Source organism: Malania oleifera, chromosome 3 (genome assembly GCF_029873635.1).
Source record: "Malania oleifera isolate guangnan ecotype guangnan chromosome 3, ASM2987363v1, whole genome shotgun sequence".
In the NCBI taxonomy this organism is placed as follows: Eukaryota; Viridiplantae; Streptophyta; class Magnoliopsida; order Santalales; family Ximeniaceae; genus Malania; species Malania oleifera.
Genome location: NC_080419.1, coordinates 104,016,880 through 104,033,164, shown reverse-complemented (window position 1 = coordinate 104,033,164; position 16,285 = coordinate 104,016,880). Strand labels below are relative to the sequence as shown.

Below are 16,285 nucleotides of genomic sequence, written 5' to 3'. Positions count from 1 at the left end.
AACTAATCTATTTATCACATACCAGACCCGACATTGCATTTGCAGTAAGTGTGGTAAGCCAACACATGCATTCACCAAAGAAGACTCACCTAGAGGCTGTGTACAAGATTCTCAGGCATCTCAAGGGTTCTCCTGGCAAAGGACTCTTCTTCAAGAAGTGTGAAAGCAAGTAGAAGTTTTCACAGAAGGTCTACCATCGAATATTGCACCTTTGTATGGGGAAATTTGGTGACTTTGAGAAGTAAAAAACAAAATATAGTGGCTCGAAGTAGTTCTAAAGCTAAGTTCAGGGTAGTTGCACAAAGGATATGTGAAGGACTGTGATTACGAAAACTTTTGGAAAAACTACAGATCACGGTGAAATTCCCTATCAAACTCTACTATGATAACAAAACAATCATCAGTATCTCTCTCAATCCAGTTCAACATTACAGGACTAAGCATGTAGAAGTGAACCGACACTTTACCAAAGAAAAGATTGAAGAAGGAACCATTTGTATGACTTATGTTCCTATCAAAGAACAAACAGCAAACATCTTTTCCGAAGGGTTAGCCCAACAAAGTTTTGATGATTTCATCTGCAAATTGGATATGATCAATATCTATGATCCAACTTGAGGACGAGTATAGAAATCCCGAGTGTCTTGCAGTGATTTAGGGTATATTTATGTAGAAGATTATCTATTATTAAGAGAGTTTAGTTTAGGAGATTGTTCCCATCTTTAGCATACCCAATTATATTATAAGTGTAATGTATCATCTTGTACAAAATTATTATTCAAGAAATACAAGAAAACCTATTCTGATTTCAAATTTTACCCTAGCCTCTTGCTTGTAAGTAGGAGGTTAGGGTAAAAGAGGGAGTATGCTTGAGAAAAAGGAGGGAGAGTACATTAAAACACTTGAGAGAGAGAGAGAGAGAGAGAGAGAGAGAGAGAGATTTTGATATGCTAGAAAGAATAAAAGAGGGTAGTAAGCTCAAGGAAGGAACGAAGAAGAGCTCACGTAGTGAGATATGCTCCCAACATCTAAATGGGATCAAGCTTGAAAATCTTCTGCCTTGGAGAAAGTTCTCAACAAGATATGTGTATGATTCATTTAAATCTTTGTTGTTTTTTTTTTTTTAATGAAACAAATATAGTTTTTTCATGTTTCATTGAAAATCCTTGGATATACATAGCATGTGGGAGTATGTAAGCATAATAGTGAGTGGTTCCTATTTAAGATTCCTTGCTTAAGTCTGTTTGCTTTAGGCTAAAATTTGTGGTTGTTCGGGTAAAGATTAAAGTGTTGATTTTCTTAAACAAAGTAGGATTTTTCTTTTAGAGGTTTTCTTCTCTTTTTTGTGTTTATTTCTTCTTTTTTTTCATAACCTGAGGACTCCAACCACCATCACGCCACTATAGACACTATGGTGCGGCGCCAAACCCAAAAGGATAAAAGTCACCCACCCATTGACGCATCCCTGATAATTCGCTAGGATAAACTCTCAAGGAGGTATCGAACTCATAACCTAGGGATCACCCAAGTCATAAATTGCCCTTACCACTTGAACCAACTTGAGCCAACCTAGTTGGACACTCTATTACCACTAGTGCATACTATTACTTACTACTATCGCTACTATTATTGTTGCAATTTTTAAGACTTAAGTACATTACATCTTTTGCCGATAATGAGTGAATTTCTTCAACAAAAATCTTACTAGCAATTAAATGCACAATCATTACACTATCTATTTAGCCTTCCATTATTACGTGCAGATATCAAACTCGAAGAGTCTTCATCTTCATGAACCACAATTTTCTTACCGGTGCCTATAAAGTCTTTTTAATCAACATAAGAATAGTACGACGTGTGAATTAAGTTGAATGTATTGAAGGTCCATTATAATTGAAACTAAACATATTCATACCCTCCCAAGTCAAACTTGGACTTCCAAGTTACCCCAATTATGCCCAATATATTCATGAAGTTCTTTTTGCAGTATAATCTCAAGGAGTCACCAGTTACCCCAACAGAAAAGAAAGCAGTTGACATTATTACAAAGTTTGTTCCTGCTGGTTAGTTTGAATATTACCTGGACAAAATCCACCTTACCTGTTGATGATGCGGCAGCTGCAACTCAGCACATAACGTGGGGGAATGCTGATGCCTTGTAGGTGGAGATTCCACGTGCTTCGAGGTGTTCTCCCTCGAGCCATCTCAAATGATTTAACATCCAAAATCTACAAATTAACCCACCATACATTACTTCCCAGCATCTCAAAAGCACGGCTGATACTTCTTGGATTGTTTTTATTATTTAGGCAATCAAATTTTTCTTGGGCAATAAATTGTTTGAAATTTTTAAAAAATAAATGCTTTAAATTCAGTCTATTTTTGGAATAATAACTTACCAATATTTTGAGTGGAGAATCAAATAAATACGCAAAAAGATTCATACATTAACTTTCCAACAAAAAGAACATTTTAGAAGAAGAAAAAGCAGACAGCATGCATTCCAATGTGTAATAACCATAAAATATTAATGTAAGTTTCTTTAACTTTTTTTGTGGGATTTAGAAATACACAGATCCTAATCTTATTAGTTAATAATAGTACTTGCACAGGAGAGGGCCCAAAAAAAATAACAAAAAATTATGACCTACAATTCTCAAAAAATGTTAGCAAAGCAGACATAATGGGCAAACTTTACAAGCTTTTTAACCATGAAATTATGCCAAATCAAGCCAACCCACCAAAAAATAAAAATAAAATTCCCACAAAATGTAGATTCAAATCAACAAATTGGCAATTAATCTGCATTGTGCATTGACCTAACTGAGCATACCTTACTGGAGCCTAAAGTAGTAGAGCTCATATGGGTTCTTTGGAGACTTGTGTACATTACATCTTTTGCCCAGAATGAGTGGACTGAAAAGCTTTTATTTCATGCTGCACAATTTCTTCAACAAAATTGCCGCTGCTGAACATACGAATTTCACTGCAACAACATCAATAAATATTGACTCTAGAAGAACTCAATATATATACTAGCAAACTCAGTGTTTCATGCAGAAAGAATACGTCCATCTTACAGGCAATTAAATGCATAGTCAGTTCACTATCAATTTAGCCTTCTCAATGCAGATATCAAACTCACACAAATCTTCATCTTCATGAACCACAATTTTCTTATTGGTGGCTATAGTCTTTTTAATCAACATTAGAATAGAACATGTAACATGCTACTTTATTCCTCAAATCAACTAGGCGCCCCCAGCTTTGAGGCTGACTGTCAATAGAGACTTCCAAAATTCTGTGATAGCAAGTGAAATAGGCCTACCTTATAATCATTGAACCACTGTTACTAGTTCTTCATTTCTCACTACAAGCTATGAACATGCCACTGGCCATTCAAGTTAATATTGCCGATTCTCCAAGCTGATAGCGCTAGGTCTCACAGCTACAATTGCGCTAGTTTTCCAAGTTGCCACAACCTATTTTTTTCAGCCACCATTTTTCACGCTTAGGATTACATATTTTTAAAGATATTAGAAAATAGAAACAGAGACTCAAGATAGCAAACCGAACCTGCCGCTCATGCCACTTCCAAATTCCAACAGCTACAAGGAGCTAAATGTTGATGGTCATTGTTGAAAGCCCCAACATGGCAACATTAAGTACACATCACCTAAAAATTTCTGTAGATTAGCGTGTCATCTCTACATGGCATGTATAAAGAGAAGTAATGCTCCCAACACTCATGATAGCATGATTCATATCAAAAACCTCAATCTAATATTAACAAGTTCAACCAATAACCAACAATTGCTGAATAAGAAGCACGTAAAGGACTGAGCTGACACATACAAATCATGCATGATGTAGTGCAGATCGTGACAGACCCCAAGCACCCCAACCAAGTCCGTACCAAAAGAAACATGGGGAGTAGTATGCAGGCATAAGATGACACAAAATACCTAAACAAGAAAACAGTTGGGCTTTTGGGGGCCAAAGCCTCTACTCCCAGTTTCTCAAGATTTAGCCCTTGTATGTGTTTGCTCAAAAATGTGTGTAAACAACACCTTTTAATGCGTGGTGGGGTGGTGATGAGTAGAAATGGATATGATATTGGGATTGTTATGCCTTCCCCCGTCATAAGTAAGGGAAACCTGTCCTATTGCCGAGTGCCCTGTGAAATAGGAGATGTGGAATCATAGAAGATTGTAGAACGAGGGAGAAGCGAGGGAGGTGAATAGATTCAAATTAAAAGAGCTAAGGAACTGGCAGAGGAAATAGGGATTAAAAAGTAGTGAGGGGGAGAGAGTGGGAGAGAGATAAAATGACATAGTGGCCAGTTGTATTAGCACTAGACCCATTCAAATGATGTGTTGAAGGTGTCCTTGCACTTGAGATGCATGGCAATTTACACATGAATTTGGTCAACTATTCCCCTAATTTCAAGTATCACAATATTCACTTGACTGGTTGCCCTTGCACAATCAGCATTAATTTCAAAATCACTTTCCCACAATCAACTCTAGATCTAGAATTACAAGTAGTCAAATGATAGTTCTTTCCTAGACTGACACAAATTTCAAAAATACTTCCTGACTAGTTGAATCCTCTATATTCCACCATTTATTACATTAGACTTCTCTAATTTCCTTATTTGAGAACAACATTCTTTGGAATGTTACAATCATCATATTGTCTTATCGATCATATCACCATGAATATGAAAGCAAGCAAAGTGTGGACCAATGCTCAAGTTACACCTAATGCTCACCAGGTGTCTCTAGTTTGGGGTGTTCATTTTTGCTTTGCGGCCACAGATTCCCACCATTTTCATCCTCATCCAAATGTTGGCCAAGGTGTGGCCTTTCTTCCCTATTTTGTGGCTTTCCTACCATGATTCTCCTGCCATCACCCTCGTCCAATTGTTGTCTGAGGTTTCTTGTGTCCCAAAAGCTCTTTCAGCATTCAATTGCAAATGGCCAACTATGGGTTCTTTTATTTTTTCTTGGGGTGCGCAAAGAATTCACAAACAATGCCCCCAATAGTTACCCACTTTGACGGCAATTATTGCCTATAAAATGGGGTAACTATCAATCCTCAAGTGTGCAAATCCAAGCATTGGACCTCAACCACATGGTCTTGGGCTCTCATCATGCTTAGGCCTATACTAAATAGCATATAAAAAATAATAATGATAATAAAATTAAAAACCATGGAATAATACACACACACACACACACACATATATGTATAGCATAGATGATTGGCCATCATAATATTATAGTACTTGGTTTAATATACAATTTTATTTTCATGGGCTGAATGATGTCTTGATCGGACAAATTCATTGGAGCACATTTGACTAATCATGACTTAAGGATATATCTTATCAACCAACTTGGGCCAATCCAAAGACTGATTCTCACCCGACTCAAAAGTTTTGCTGTTGAATGCACCTATAACCATATCAAGATTTTCTTTGCAAAGGCATAAGGCAAGGCATTTTAACCCTTAAGAGGCAAGGCATAAGCCTTAAGGCATTCAGGTATAAGCCTTTTGAGAATTATATTTTTAGATAAAAACATGTAAAATAAATTATATATTGTAAATAAATAAATGAAAATTAAGAAAATCACAAATATAATGTTAAAAAAAAAGATATACATTAGAAACTACTTGCTGGCTTGCTAACTTGAATTCATGACATAAATCATAACAAGAGATAGTCATATTATTACAAAGTTCAAATTATTTTCACGATTTAAGATACAATTCTCAGTCATTTTGGAAAGGTTGAGGTTCAAGACTTCTAGAAATCAATTCATACTATGACATTCCTTTTGTATAAACACATAAATAAAATTTTCTAGCCAATTCTAACTTGAGAATCACACACTCAAAATGCATAAGCCTCAACTAAAAAGGTGCAAAAGGCATACCTTTTGTACAAATGTGTAAGCCTCAACAGGTAATGCGTTAGCCTTTTTTTGAAATTTATTATTTTAGATTGAGCCTCAAGCATGCCTGGCTTTGAGGCGAGCCTCAATTGGGCCTTTCAAAACATTGTCTTTAATTATTGAAGCCTCAACATAGGTATTCAAGCCTATACGATGATTTGTTTAGGACCCTTATGATCATTGAGATGTTTTTTTCTATTAAGATCATTAAAACCTCCAACATTGGCAGGCTTTGAATCCTCAGTCACAAAAGGGCTTTTGAATTTTTCATACTTAGCAAGGTTGAAATCCTTCTCCTCCTTAGTCAATAAACCACTAGGGATCTCCATATCTTTTATGTATGGTGGGCTTAGATTCTTCTTCCTAATCAATGTAATCAACTAGCAGAAGATTCTTATAATCCTCATACCTGACATTGTCTGTAAAAAGATTCTACTGCCCCTCGTGCTATTGAGTATAGCCAAAATCATCTTGAGTGAAGGTTCAGCTAAGAGGAGACTGTGGGGAGACCAATAATTGCCTCCCAATGTCTACTTGACAAAGAGCAAGTTGGCCGAAACCCCATGGATCACTGTAATTGTGAGCTACGGTTCAGTAGATTAAGGGCAAGTTACAGGGAAGCTTTGACTAATGTTTTTGTTGTGAATACTAAATTACTCAACATGCCTTTGCATATACTCTCCATCCAAGATCCCATCTCACCCTTTAAATCATTAACAATTATCCTCATTGCGATTACTACCTTGTGAGGGGTGTGAACAACCAAAAGAAGATTTTTTCAGCTATTTATTGTTGAATCGCCACCAAATCAGCAATATGAGTCTTGATGGCATTGAAAACACATTGTCTACATTGATAATTTGTCCTGCAGTTCCAATAATGGACAGCACAAAGGATCCCATTGAGCATGCCAAAAATATGTTTGTTCAAAATGTGTGCAAACACCATTTAATGTGTGGTGGGATGGTGGATTAGTAGAAATGGATATGATATTGGGATTGCTATGGCTGCCTCCCTCAGAGGTGTAGGAAAGTTATCGTGTTGCACAAGGGAGTGCCCAACACAAAATGTAGCGCCCCGACCCTCTAGGTGGGCCTAGAGTGCTACTAAACATACATCTATCTGATATCATACATATACAACCCGCCCAAATAAGGGAAAAACGGGTGTTCCATACTGATCTGTATAAACATAAATAGCGAAAATACATAATCATCTAATACTTACCAGAGTTTCTAACTGTTTCCCATATACATCCATACATAACTAAAAACATAATCTGCTATTACAATTCCCAAAATAGACAGACACTGTCTAACATCTCACCAGCTCTGGTAAGGACTGTCTACTGTCTAAACTCAACCCGGAAGAACGCTAGGCTCGATCCCTCGGAGGACCTGAAACAACATTTGTATGCTAGGGTGAGACACCTCTCAGTAAAACGGATTATATTATCATCTGTATGTGGCTAGCATGAGATTTCATGTGTACATATACTGCTAACATTTAAATACATTTAATTGGCATTTTAAAATCTGTATTACTCTGTAAATCTGAAAATACATACTGCTGGCTCAATATAGACCTTTTTATAGTAAATATGCCCATATATGCCTAGAATATACAACCTAGTTTGTAGGACTAGCGTCATCACGCCATCACATACACGTGCGACATGCTTCCCCTCATGACGGGTTGTGCGGTCCAGAGGCTGGACCTAGCAAATAGTCGGCCGACTATAGCTAAGTCAAACATAATAGTAGTACAATGGTGCCTACCCTGTGCCCAAAGGCAGAATCATCCGGAATTATTGCATTGGATGGAGCGCCAAAATTTCTGCATCGGGGAGTACTTTACCCAGGCCACCAATCGCCTTTCCCATATCCACACTCTATCTGAGACATGTGGTTGCACCCCTACATACATATAGCTACGATACCGTACTCTTAACATGAGATCGTAACAACAAGCCTCTACTATCATATATGGCAATTTACATCGTATAAAACTGTAATCATAATTCATTTCATAAAACTGTATAGGACATAAGCTATACATAATTCTGTGAAAATATCTACTAGATATTGACTTGGTAAAAATCGGCGTATCATATCTGTCATAAACTGACTCGATAAAAACCGGCATTTCATAAACTTAGCATTTAGCCGTCATATCTCATCTCTCGGCATATAACCATCATATCTCATATCTCGGCATATAGCCGTTACATTTCAGTATTACACAAAACCTACTCATTTAATACCAATTAAAAATTATACACATGTCACACAATTTTTCATCTGGTAACTCATAATTAAATCATCTGCTTGAGAAAGTAAATACTGCTTCTAAAACTGGGGTATGAATATCTCCAAGTTGTTATCTTACTAAATATAGGTTTATAACTAAATACGGGAAAAAAGGAGATAATCAATCCTACCATCTTTGGTTGGTTTTAAAACAAACTTATGGTTTGAAATAATAATTTTCCAACTGGTAAAAACGTTCAGAAAGTCCAATACTATACTTTAAAAATATCATATTTAAATTTACACAGTAGGTTTCGAAAATAAAGTCGATTAACCCAACCCTAGGTTCAGGAACCCTAGAAAAGCCGTAACTATATATATAAACACCATTTTAACATTCCATTCGGTTAGAACTCATAAATATAGCTAACATAATATAATCCCCTTACTTGTTTTCCTGAAAAACGTCCCAAAAGGCTGAAACCCTAGCTTTTGGGAGTGGGACCTGAAATGCCCGGATCAATAATCCACTCCGCTAGATATGTAGAGAACTGCTCCTAGACCTTGGTGGTAACTTTCGATCGTTGAATCTGGCGACAATCGGCGTGAAAATCAAAGAGAGAGAGTTCAGTTCGTGGTTCCAGAGAGAGAGATATTTAGTTTTCTAAAATATCAAACCTTACTTCACCTTTAAGTCTTTGACCCGGCCACATTCATCAACGAAATGGAGTCTTCGTCGACGAACCGCAGAAGAACGTTTGTCAACAACCACCTGGCTTCGTCGACGAACCTGAAGCTTGAATTTATTCTAAACTCTAGGGATCTCTTCGTCGATGAGGACCTGAACTTCATCAACGATCCCTAGAAAGGCACTCGTCGACAAAAACTGGGATTCATCAACGAGGCCATGCTGCCCCTTTTTCCTAAATTTTCCATCCCTCTCTTTTATTAATGTATTTCTTTATCTCCTGGTTCGGGATACTACACAAAAGAGGATGTACAATTGTACAAATTGTAGAAAATTGTAGACGTCGAGAGATGTGAGGGAGAAAAACGAACTCAAATTAGAAGATATAAGGATAGAGGAAATAGGGATTAAAAAACAGTGATAGAGGAAAGGAGAGAGAGAGAAAGAGAGATAAAATGGCAACGTGGCTAGTTGTATTAGCACTGGGCTAATTCAAATGATGTGTTGAAGGGTGTCCTTGCACTTGAATTACATGGCTGTGAATTTGGCCAACTATTCCCCTAATTTCAAGTATCAAAATATTCCCTTGACTGATTGCCATTTGCCTAATCAACATTAATTTCAAATTCACATAACCTATGTCAGCTCTAAAATTACAAACAATTGATTGATAGTTCTTGCCTAGATAAACACAAATTCCAAAAATACTTCCTAAGCAGTTGGATCTTCCATATTCCACCTTTTATTACATTAGACTTTTCTAATTTCCTTATTTGAGAACAACCTTCTCTGGAATATCACAATCATCTTCTTTGACTGATCTCATCATCATGGATTATGTAGGTAGGCATGGCGTGGACCAATAAGTCAAGTTACGTTTGATGCTGGCCTAAGCATCTCTAGTTTCGGGTATCCATTTTTGCTTCATGGTCACAGATTCCCATCGTTTTCATCCTCATCCAAGTGTTGGCCAAGGCATGGCCTTTCTCTACCTATTTGTGGCTTTCCTACCATGGTTCCTCCTGCCATTGTCCTCATCCAATTGTTGTCTGAGGCTTCGTATGTCCCAAAAGCTCCTTCAGCCTTTAATTACCAATTGGCTGACTATGGGTTCTTATCTAATTGCCAACTGAACTCACTACACCTTTGACTGTTTTGATGCTAGTATGACAACCCATCAACTCATACTAGCATTTCTTTCACATGAAATCACACTTATGCTAACCCATTCATCTTCTAGCTCATATTAGCCTGATATTTCAAACCAACCATGCTAGTTTGCACTGTTATATCAGCACTTTCACTAGTGGATCCTAAACCTGCCAGCAAATACTATTCTACCAGTTTGATTTGCCAATTTATTCTGCCAGTTTGCATGCCAGCCAGTGAATTCTGGCAATTTGACTTTACACACCTCCCTATCATTTGGCATGCAATTGCAGTTAGGGTGGTTAGCAAATTCATGAGAAAACTAGATTCTAGTAAAGGAGCAATGCAGTCACATAAATTTTAATGTATATTGCAGGGATCTGAGAATATTCTGCTACATTTTTGACAAAGATCCTCAAATAGAGGTATGGATTTCGTGGATGCTAACTATGCTAGTGATCTTGATAGCAGGAGGTTGATGAGTTTTATATTTCAGTTGGCTTGAGGGCCTATCTGTTGGAAGTTGGTGTTACATGATACTGTTCGTCTATCTATGACAGAGGATAAAAGAAGCAATCAAGGTAGCAATTTGGTTGAAGAGACTGGTTGGACAGCTTGGTTTCACGCATGCAGTTTATCACTTCAGTGTAACAGTCACAGAGCAATTCACCTGGCAAAGAATGCAAGGAAAAACAAATTCAAGTTCAGAATAAGTCAATTGAGATTCATCTGTGCAAGTTTCACTCCAAGAAGAAAGCAGGTGACATGCTTCCTAAGTTCGCTTCTGAGAAATTTGAATATTACCTGGACTTAAACATTTCTCTTGTAGATGATGTGGTGGCTGCATCTCGACACATAAAATGGGGGCGTACTATGCTTCATGGTGGAGATACCACATGCTTGGAGATGTTCTCCCATAGTTTATGAGAATACAAGCCAAGTTGGAGATTGCAGTGATGGAGTCAAATGTTCTCATGGTGACAGCAGCTTCATGATCCAACACAGTTTGATGTGGAGAAAAAATTGGAAGGACTTGACCTGTTTTGTAGCAGGTTACTTTAACCCTTATCTTTTACTGAATTCCTGTTATTACATAATCTAAAATTCTTCACAGCAAAGGGTATTCTGTTGGTAGGCATCACCCATCAATCCTTCCTAAGTTGATATAACCCCTTCTGATGTGATGCTCTCTCACACATAAATTTTCACTGATATTGTAAAATGTACTTTCTAATGGATTTTCGCTAACTCCTCTTCAAAATAAATCCTTGAAACAGTGACCTTAACAATAAAAAAAATTCTAGATCCATATAATTGATGGGGCATGCTAAACTATAATCAGAAGAACAAAATGACTGAAATTTGCCTCTGTATAACAAAAAATTGACAATTATGCCAAAAAAAAAAAGTAAAACAAGGATGGAATACAATGAGAATATGATGAAAGTTGTATAGGGATGTAATAATTTTTAAAAAAAAAAGTCGCTTATGCAAAAGTTTATGTTATTCCACTCTACAAGGACTAGGAAAAGAATAGACATTCCCATGGTGAAAATTGGTAGTAGTTATTCCTTATCCATTCCTTGTTATGGATTCAAAAAAAAAATTGCATTGATATTTTATGATAGTAATACATTTGTTAGAAAAATCTATTAAATTCTTTCATTATAACCATTCTATTCCTAGGAATATGGATTCCATAAAGCAAACATAACCTAAAAATCAATATAATACATCACAGAAACTTAAAAATTCTTCACAAAGATATTCACAGTGATCATGTACAATAGTTTTGAAAACTTCTTATGCATCTTAGTGCATCATAAACTACACTTACCCAGGTCTGGAAGGTTGGAATTCAATCCTTAGATTTGGATTTGTACTGATTTGGATAAATGCAACACTAATTTGTACTGAGTTTTGTCCAAATCCGCACAAATCTTAACCCAAGGCCTGAAACCCCTTTTCTCAAACACAACCTTAAAGATTGATGAATACCTTACAAAGATAGTCACAGTGCTCATAGACAAAGTACCATGGAAACTTCTAAGGCAGGGCTCTAATCTCCAACCTGTCAAGCACATCAGCTGCAAGGACAAGCACAACGGACCAGCCATACAATTGACTTCTACTCGAGCCTCTTTGACCCAAACCATCAACCACAAGCAAGCTAAAACATGCCTGCATAAAACAAAGTTAAAATAAACTTGAGTAAAAGAGGAAAAAATAAATGGAACAGCAAAGATATTTATAAAAGAAATTTATAAGAAATTGGTTTTCCAGATTTACAAGTAAATTAAAAGAGAGAATACCTAGTATTCCACAAAGACAGAAATCAGCAAACAAGTATATCAGATGCCCATCAAGATTGATTGGGAAGCTGAGCATATGTTCCCATGTTGGGGCTGTGGCCCCCAACCATCATCTTCTTGTACACTGCATATGCATCATCAGGATTTCCTGACATGCTATACCCTCGAATAAGAGCATTGTAGGTAAACACATTAGGTTCAAGGCCCATAAGTTGGAGTTCTTCATACATCTTTTGTGCTTGATCTGCCATTCCAACAATCCCAAGATTCAGTATTAAGGAATTATAGGTGTACAAGTCAGGACTAATTCTTCTATCTCGCATCTCATCAAAAAGCGCAAGAGCTTCTTCTGCCCTTCGTGATCTTCCAAGCCCATTAATCATAAGGTTGTAAGAAACTAAGTCAGGAATGCCAGTTAGCTTTAGTTGCTCGAAGTAGTGCAAAGCGTCATCCACTTTCCCCGCCATGCAGAGGCAATCCACGAGAACAGTGTAGGATTTTAAATCCGGTTGTATGCCCTCTTCAACCATCCTTTCAAATAACTCACAAGCAGTTTCCACATCACCATTTTTCCCAAATCCATTCATAAGAATATTGTATATGGCACAGTTAGGTTTGCATCCATAAGTCACCATCTCCTGGAAGAACTGCTTTGCATCCTCCAGTCTTCCTGACTTGGCAAGACCATCTATAAGAGGGCCATATGTGCAAGGAGTGGGAGATAAATCTCCACTTATAAGATCATAGTAAAAATCAATGGCCTTATCTAAGCTACCAGATTTTACAAGGCCAAAGATGACAATATTGTGAGTTATGGTGGTGGGCTTGCATCCTCTACGGAGCATCTCTTCAAACAATTTAAGCAGTTCATTGATTTTCCCAGACTTCCCTAGTTCATCAAGTAACAAGTTATAGGTGGAAACATCAGGGGCATATACAGCAGTTCTCATCTCCTCAAACAGACCCCAAGCCATTTCAGCAAGACCATCTTCTAGAAGGCCATCAATTAAAGAATTATATGCTTCTGCTGTTCGCTGGATTCTAAAGCTTTTTGTGAGATTTGAAAATATTTTATGAGCATCCAAAGCTCTCTTATGCATGCATAAAGCCTTAATTAAAGGTATCAAAACTGTGTCAGTTAGGCAAATCCCATCATATAACAATCTTTCTGCAAATATAACAGAATCATCTATTTTGACAGCAACTAAAATCCCAGCCATTAAAACTTGCCAAAAAGAGCTGTCTGCTTGACTTCCAACCTCATCAGAAAAGTTCTTGGCAATCTTAAGAGCATCCTCAGTACGTCCTCCTTTCACAACACTTGGAAGGAGAGTACAGAGAGTTACAGGATCAGGATAGAACATTTTCCTCATCTGATGGAAGACCCAAAATGCATCATTAACTCTATTTGCTTTAGTTAAGCCATAAATAATGGTGTTGTAAGTTATAACATCAGGGCTACAATTCATTTCCGCCATATCATACAGCATCTTCAAGGCCAAATCAACTTCGTCGTTTTTGCAAAGGCAATCCAGAAGTGTGTTGAAAGTAACTGTGTTTGGAGCACACCCTTCTTCTGCCATGCTCTTGAATAAGTGCATGGCCTTTTGGACCCTACCCTGATTCCCCAATCCAGCTAATAATGTATTATAGGTCACAACAGTAGGAGAAAGTTTCATCTCCTTCAGCCTGCTAAACGCTGCCCATGCCTCGTCTACTCGATCAGCCTTGTAAAGTATGTCAATCAATGAATTGATAACAATCACATCTGGATCACAACCACTTTTTATCATCTCAGAAAGTAGCTTCAGGGCTTCATCTACCTTCCCTACCTTACTGTAGCACTTCATCATCATGTTATAAGTTATAGAATCTGGAAGAATTCCACTAGCTTTTAATCCTTTGAAAATATCTTTTGCCTCCCTGATCCTACCTTCTTCTGCAAGACTATACAACAAGGCATTGCAAGCAACAACATTAGGAACAAACCCTCTAGCTTTCATCTTCTTAAAGGTTTCGAGAGCTTTGCCTGAGTCTCCCAACTTTCCATAGTGATCAATGAAAAGGATGTAAGTATAGGCATTTGGTTCAAACCCAAGATGTTCCATGCTATCAAAAAGTTCCAGTGCTTCTTTAAGTCTATTACATCTCAAGAGCCCAGAAATCAGTGTATTATAAGTATGAAGATTTGGTGAGACCCCTTTTTTAATCATGATCTCTAAAGTAGCAAATGCATCATCAACCTTCTCTGCTTTGCAGAAAGCATCAACAAGTATGGTGAAAGTAACCACATCAGGAACATGACCTTCAGCTTCCATTTCCTTCCAAAATTCTCTCACCATGTTTAAGTCTCCACAATCACAAAACCTGCTCAACAAAGTGATGTAAGTCACTCTATCAGGTTTGGGACTGCTAGATTTCATCTTAAAAAACAATTCCCTGGCACTATTGAGTTTCCCTGCATCAAAGAGGGCACTTAAGAGAACCGTATAAGCAACAACATCAGGTCCACATCCCTCATCCTCCATTCTTTTAAGAATACCATAGGCTTCATCAAATTTCCCAGCCCTCCCTAGCACTCTAATGCATATAGTAAACGTGTAGACATTTGGCCTCAATCCCAAGCTTTCCATCTCTTTTAGCAATCTCATTACGCTTTTTACATCCCTTCTCTTTCCAGAAGCCACCATAAGCGCAGAATAAGCCTTAAGACTAGGCCTAATACCCTCAGATACCATTTTCCTATAAACCACTAAAGCATCTCTAGAAAATCCAGATTGAAGAAGCAAATGAATCAAACCATTATACGAATATGCATTCAAAATAAACCCATATTTTCTCATGCGCCCAAGCGCAAATGGGGCTTGCTGAATCCCTCCCCTTATACGAAGAGCCTCAAAAATAGACAAATAAGTGTTCAAACTCCTGGGTATGATTTGGTTTTGCATCGAATCAAACACAGCAGCCATATCCCCCACCCTCTCATGGACACTCAAGAGTTCAAGCATGTAATTGCAAGTTTCAGTCGTATGAACTACATTAGGCAGCCCAGCGACAGACTTAAAAAATGCAAACGCCTGATTAGGGTCCGACGTCGACTTCAGAATCCTTAGAACTTCCTCAGAAGTCATCCCATTTCTTCGCGTGCCCCTCACCTCCATCATCTCACATGGACTCCTCCTCACAAAACCACAAAGACCCAGTTGTTTTTTCTTGTGTTTCTTCCAATTCAACGTAGACCCACTTGGTAAGACTCTCAAATTTCCAAAATTTCTTCCTCCAAATGACTCGCTATTGTGTAAAGCAGGCGGTTTAGTATCGGCGATATCACTATACTTGACACTGCTACAACTAATTCTTGAATAACAGAGGATAATCACAGCCATGCAGGAATCTAATACGCATTAAAAAAAATGAAAAAGAAACTGAATTTTCCCGAAACTAGAAAGCGTAAAGATTTTGCATGAAAGCTGTTTGTTAAAACGCTTGTGAAAGACCAAGAGTGATGCAAAGAGAAAAGCAAATGGCGTTTTCCTTACCTAAACCTTCGACCCGAGGGGATAGGTGCAGTGGTGAGTCTACTGTGACTCCGAGAGAGAGAGACTTTTAATAGCAGTGGTTACCAGTGATTGGCAGAATAGCAGTTGACAACATCCGGATATATTTGTAATAGTGACGGTTATGTCATATTTGGAAAAATTATACAGAACCTCCCTCCCTCCATATTTCCATGTGTCGGAATTATAAATGTTAGGCATGTAATAAATTAACTGTTATAAAATAATATAGAAATAAATAAATATGGATAATTAGAAAGTAATGAAGATAAGTAAAATAAAATAAATAAATAAATAGTAAGACCAAATTTATATGACTCGATTTATACCGACTTCACGGATGGATGATATCAGTAATCCACTATGTTAA

The 16,285-nt window shown here is 37.4% G+C and overlaps 1 protein-coding gene across 3 annotated transcripts; it reads right to left on the bottom strand.

The window, feature by feature from the left end:
- Positions 1–1,847: 1,847 nt before the first annotated feature.
- On the bottom strand, positions 1,848–16,032 carry LOC131151975 (pentatricopeptide repeat-containing protein At4g31850, chloroplastic). Of its 3 annotated transcripts, XM_058103513.1 has the most exons (6): positions 12,359–15,840; positions 12,118–12,227; positions 10,851–11,084; positions 3,577–3,676; positions 2,834–2,986; positions 1,993–2,228 (listed from the first exon to the last, which is right to left on the bottom strand). In XM_058103513.1, the coding sequence occupies exon 1, from the start codon at positions 15,742–15,744 to the stop codon at positions 12,409–12,411; it is 3,336 nt and encodes a 1,111-aa protein (XP_057959496.1). In that variant the 5' UTR covers positions 15,745–15,840; the 3' UTR covers positions 1,993–2,228; positions 2,834–2,986; positions 3,577–3,676; positions 10,851–11,084; positions 12,118–12,227; positions 12,359–12,408. The 3 variants fall into 3 exon arrangements, with proteins under 3 accessions (XP_057959497.1, XP_057959496.1, XP_057959495.1); XM_058103514.1 differs by lacking the exons at positions 2,834–2,986; positions 3,577–3,676; positions 10,851–11,084 and having other exon boundaries at positions 1,848–2,228; positions 12,045–12,227; XM_058103512.1 differs by lacking the exons at positions 1,993–2,228; positions 2,834–2,986; positions 3,577–3,676; positions 10,851–11,084 and adding an exon at positions 15,898–16,032 and having other exon boundaries at positions 11,758–12,227; positions 12,359–15,752.
- Between the last annotated feature and the right edge of the window lie 253 nt (positions 16,033–16,285).

Bases quoted from the DNA above. Each gene is read 5' to 3' on its own strand.
- LOC131151975 (XM_058103512.1), bottom strand. From the start codon at position 15,744: ATGGCTGTGATTATCCTCTGTTATTCAAGAATTAGTTGTAGCAGTGTC.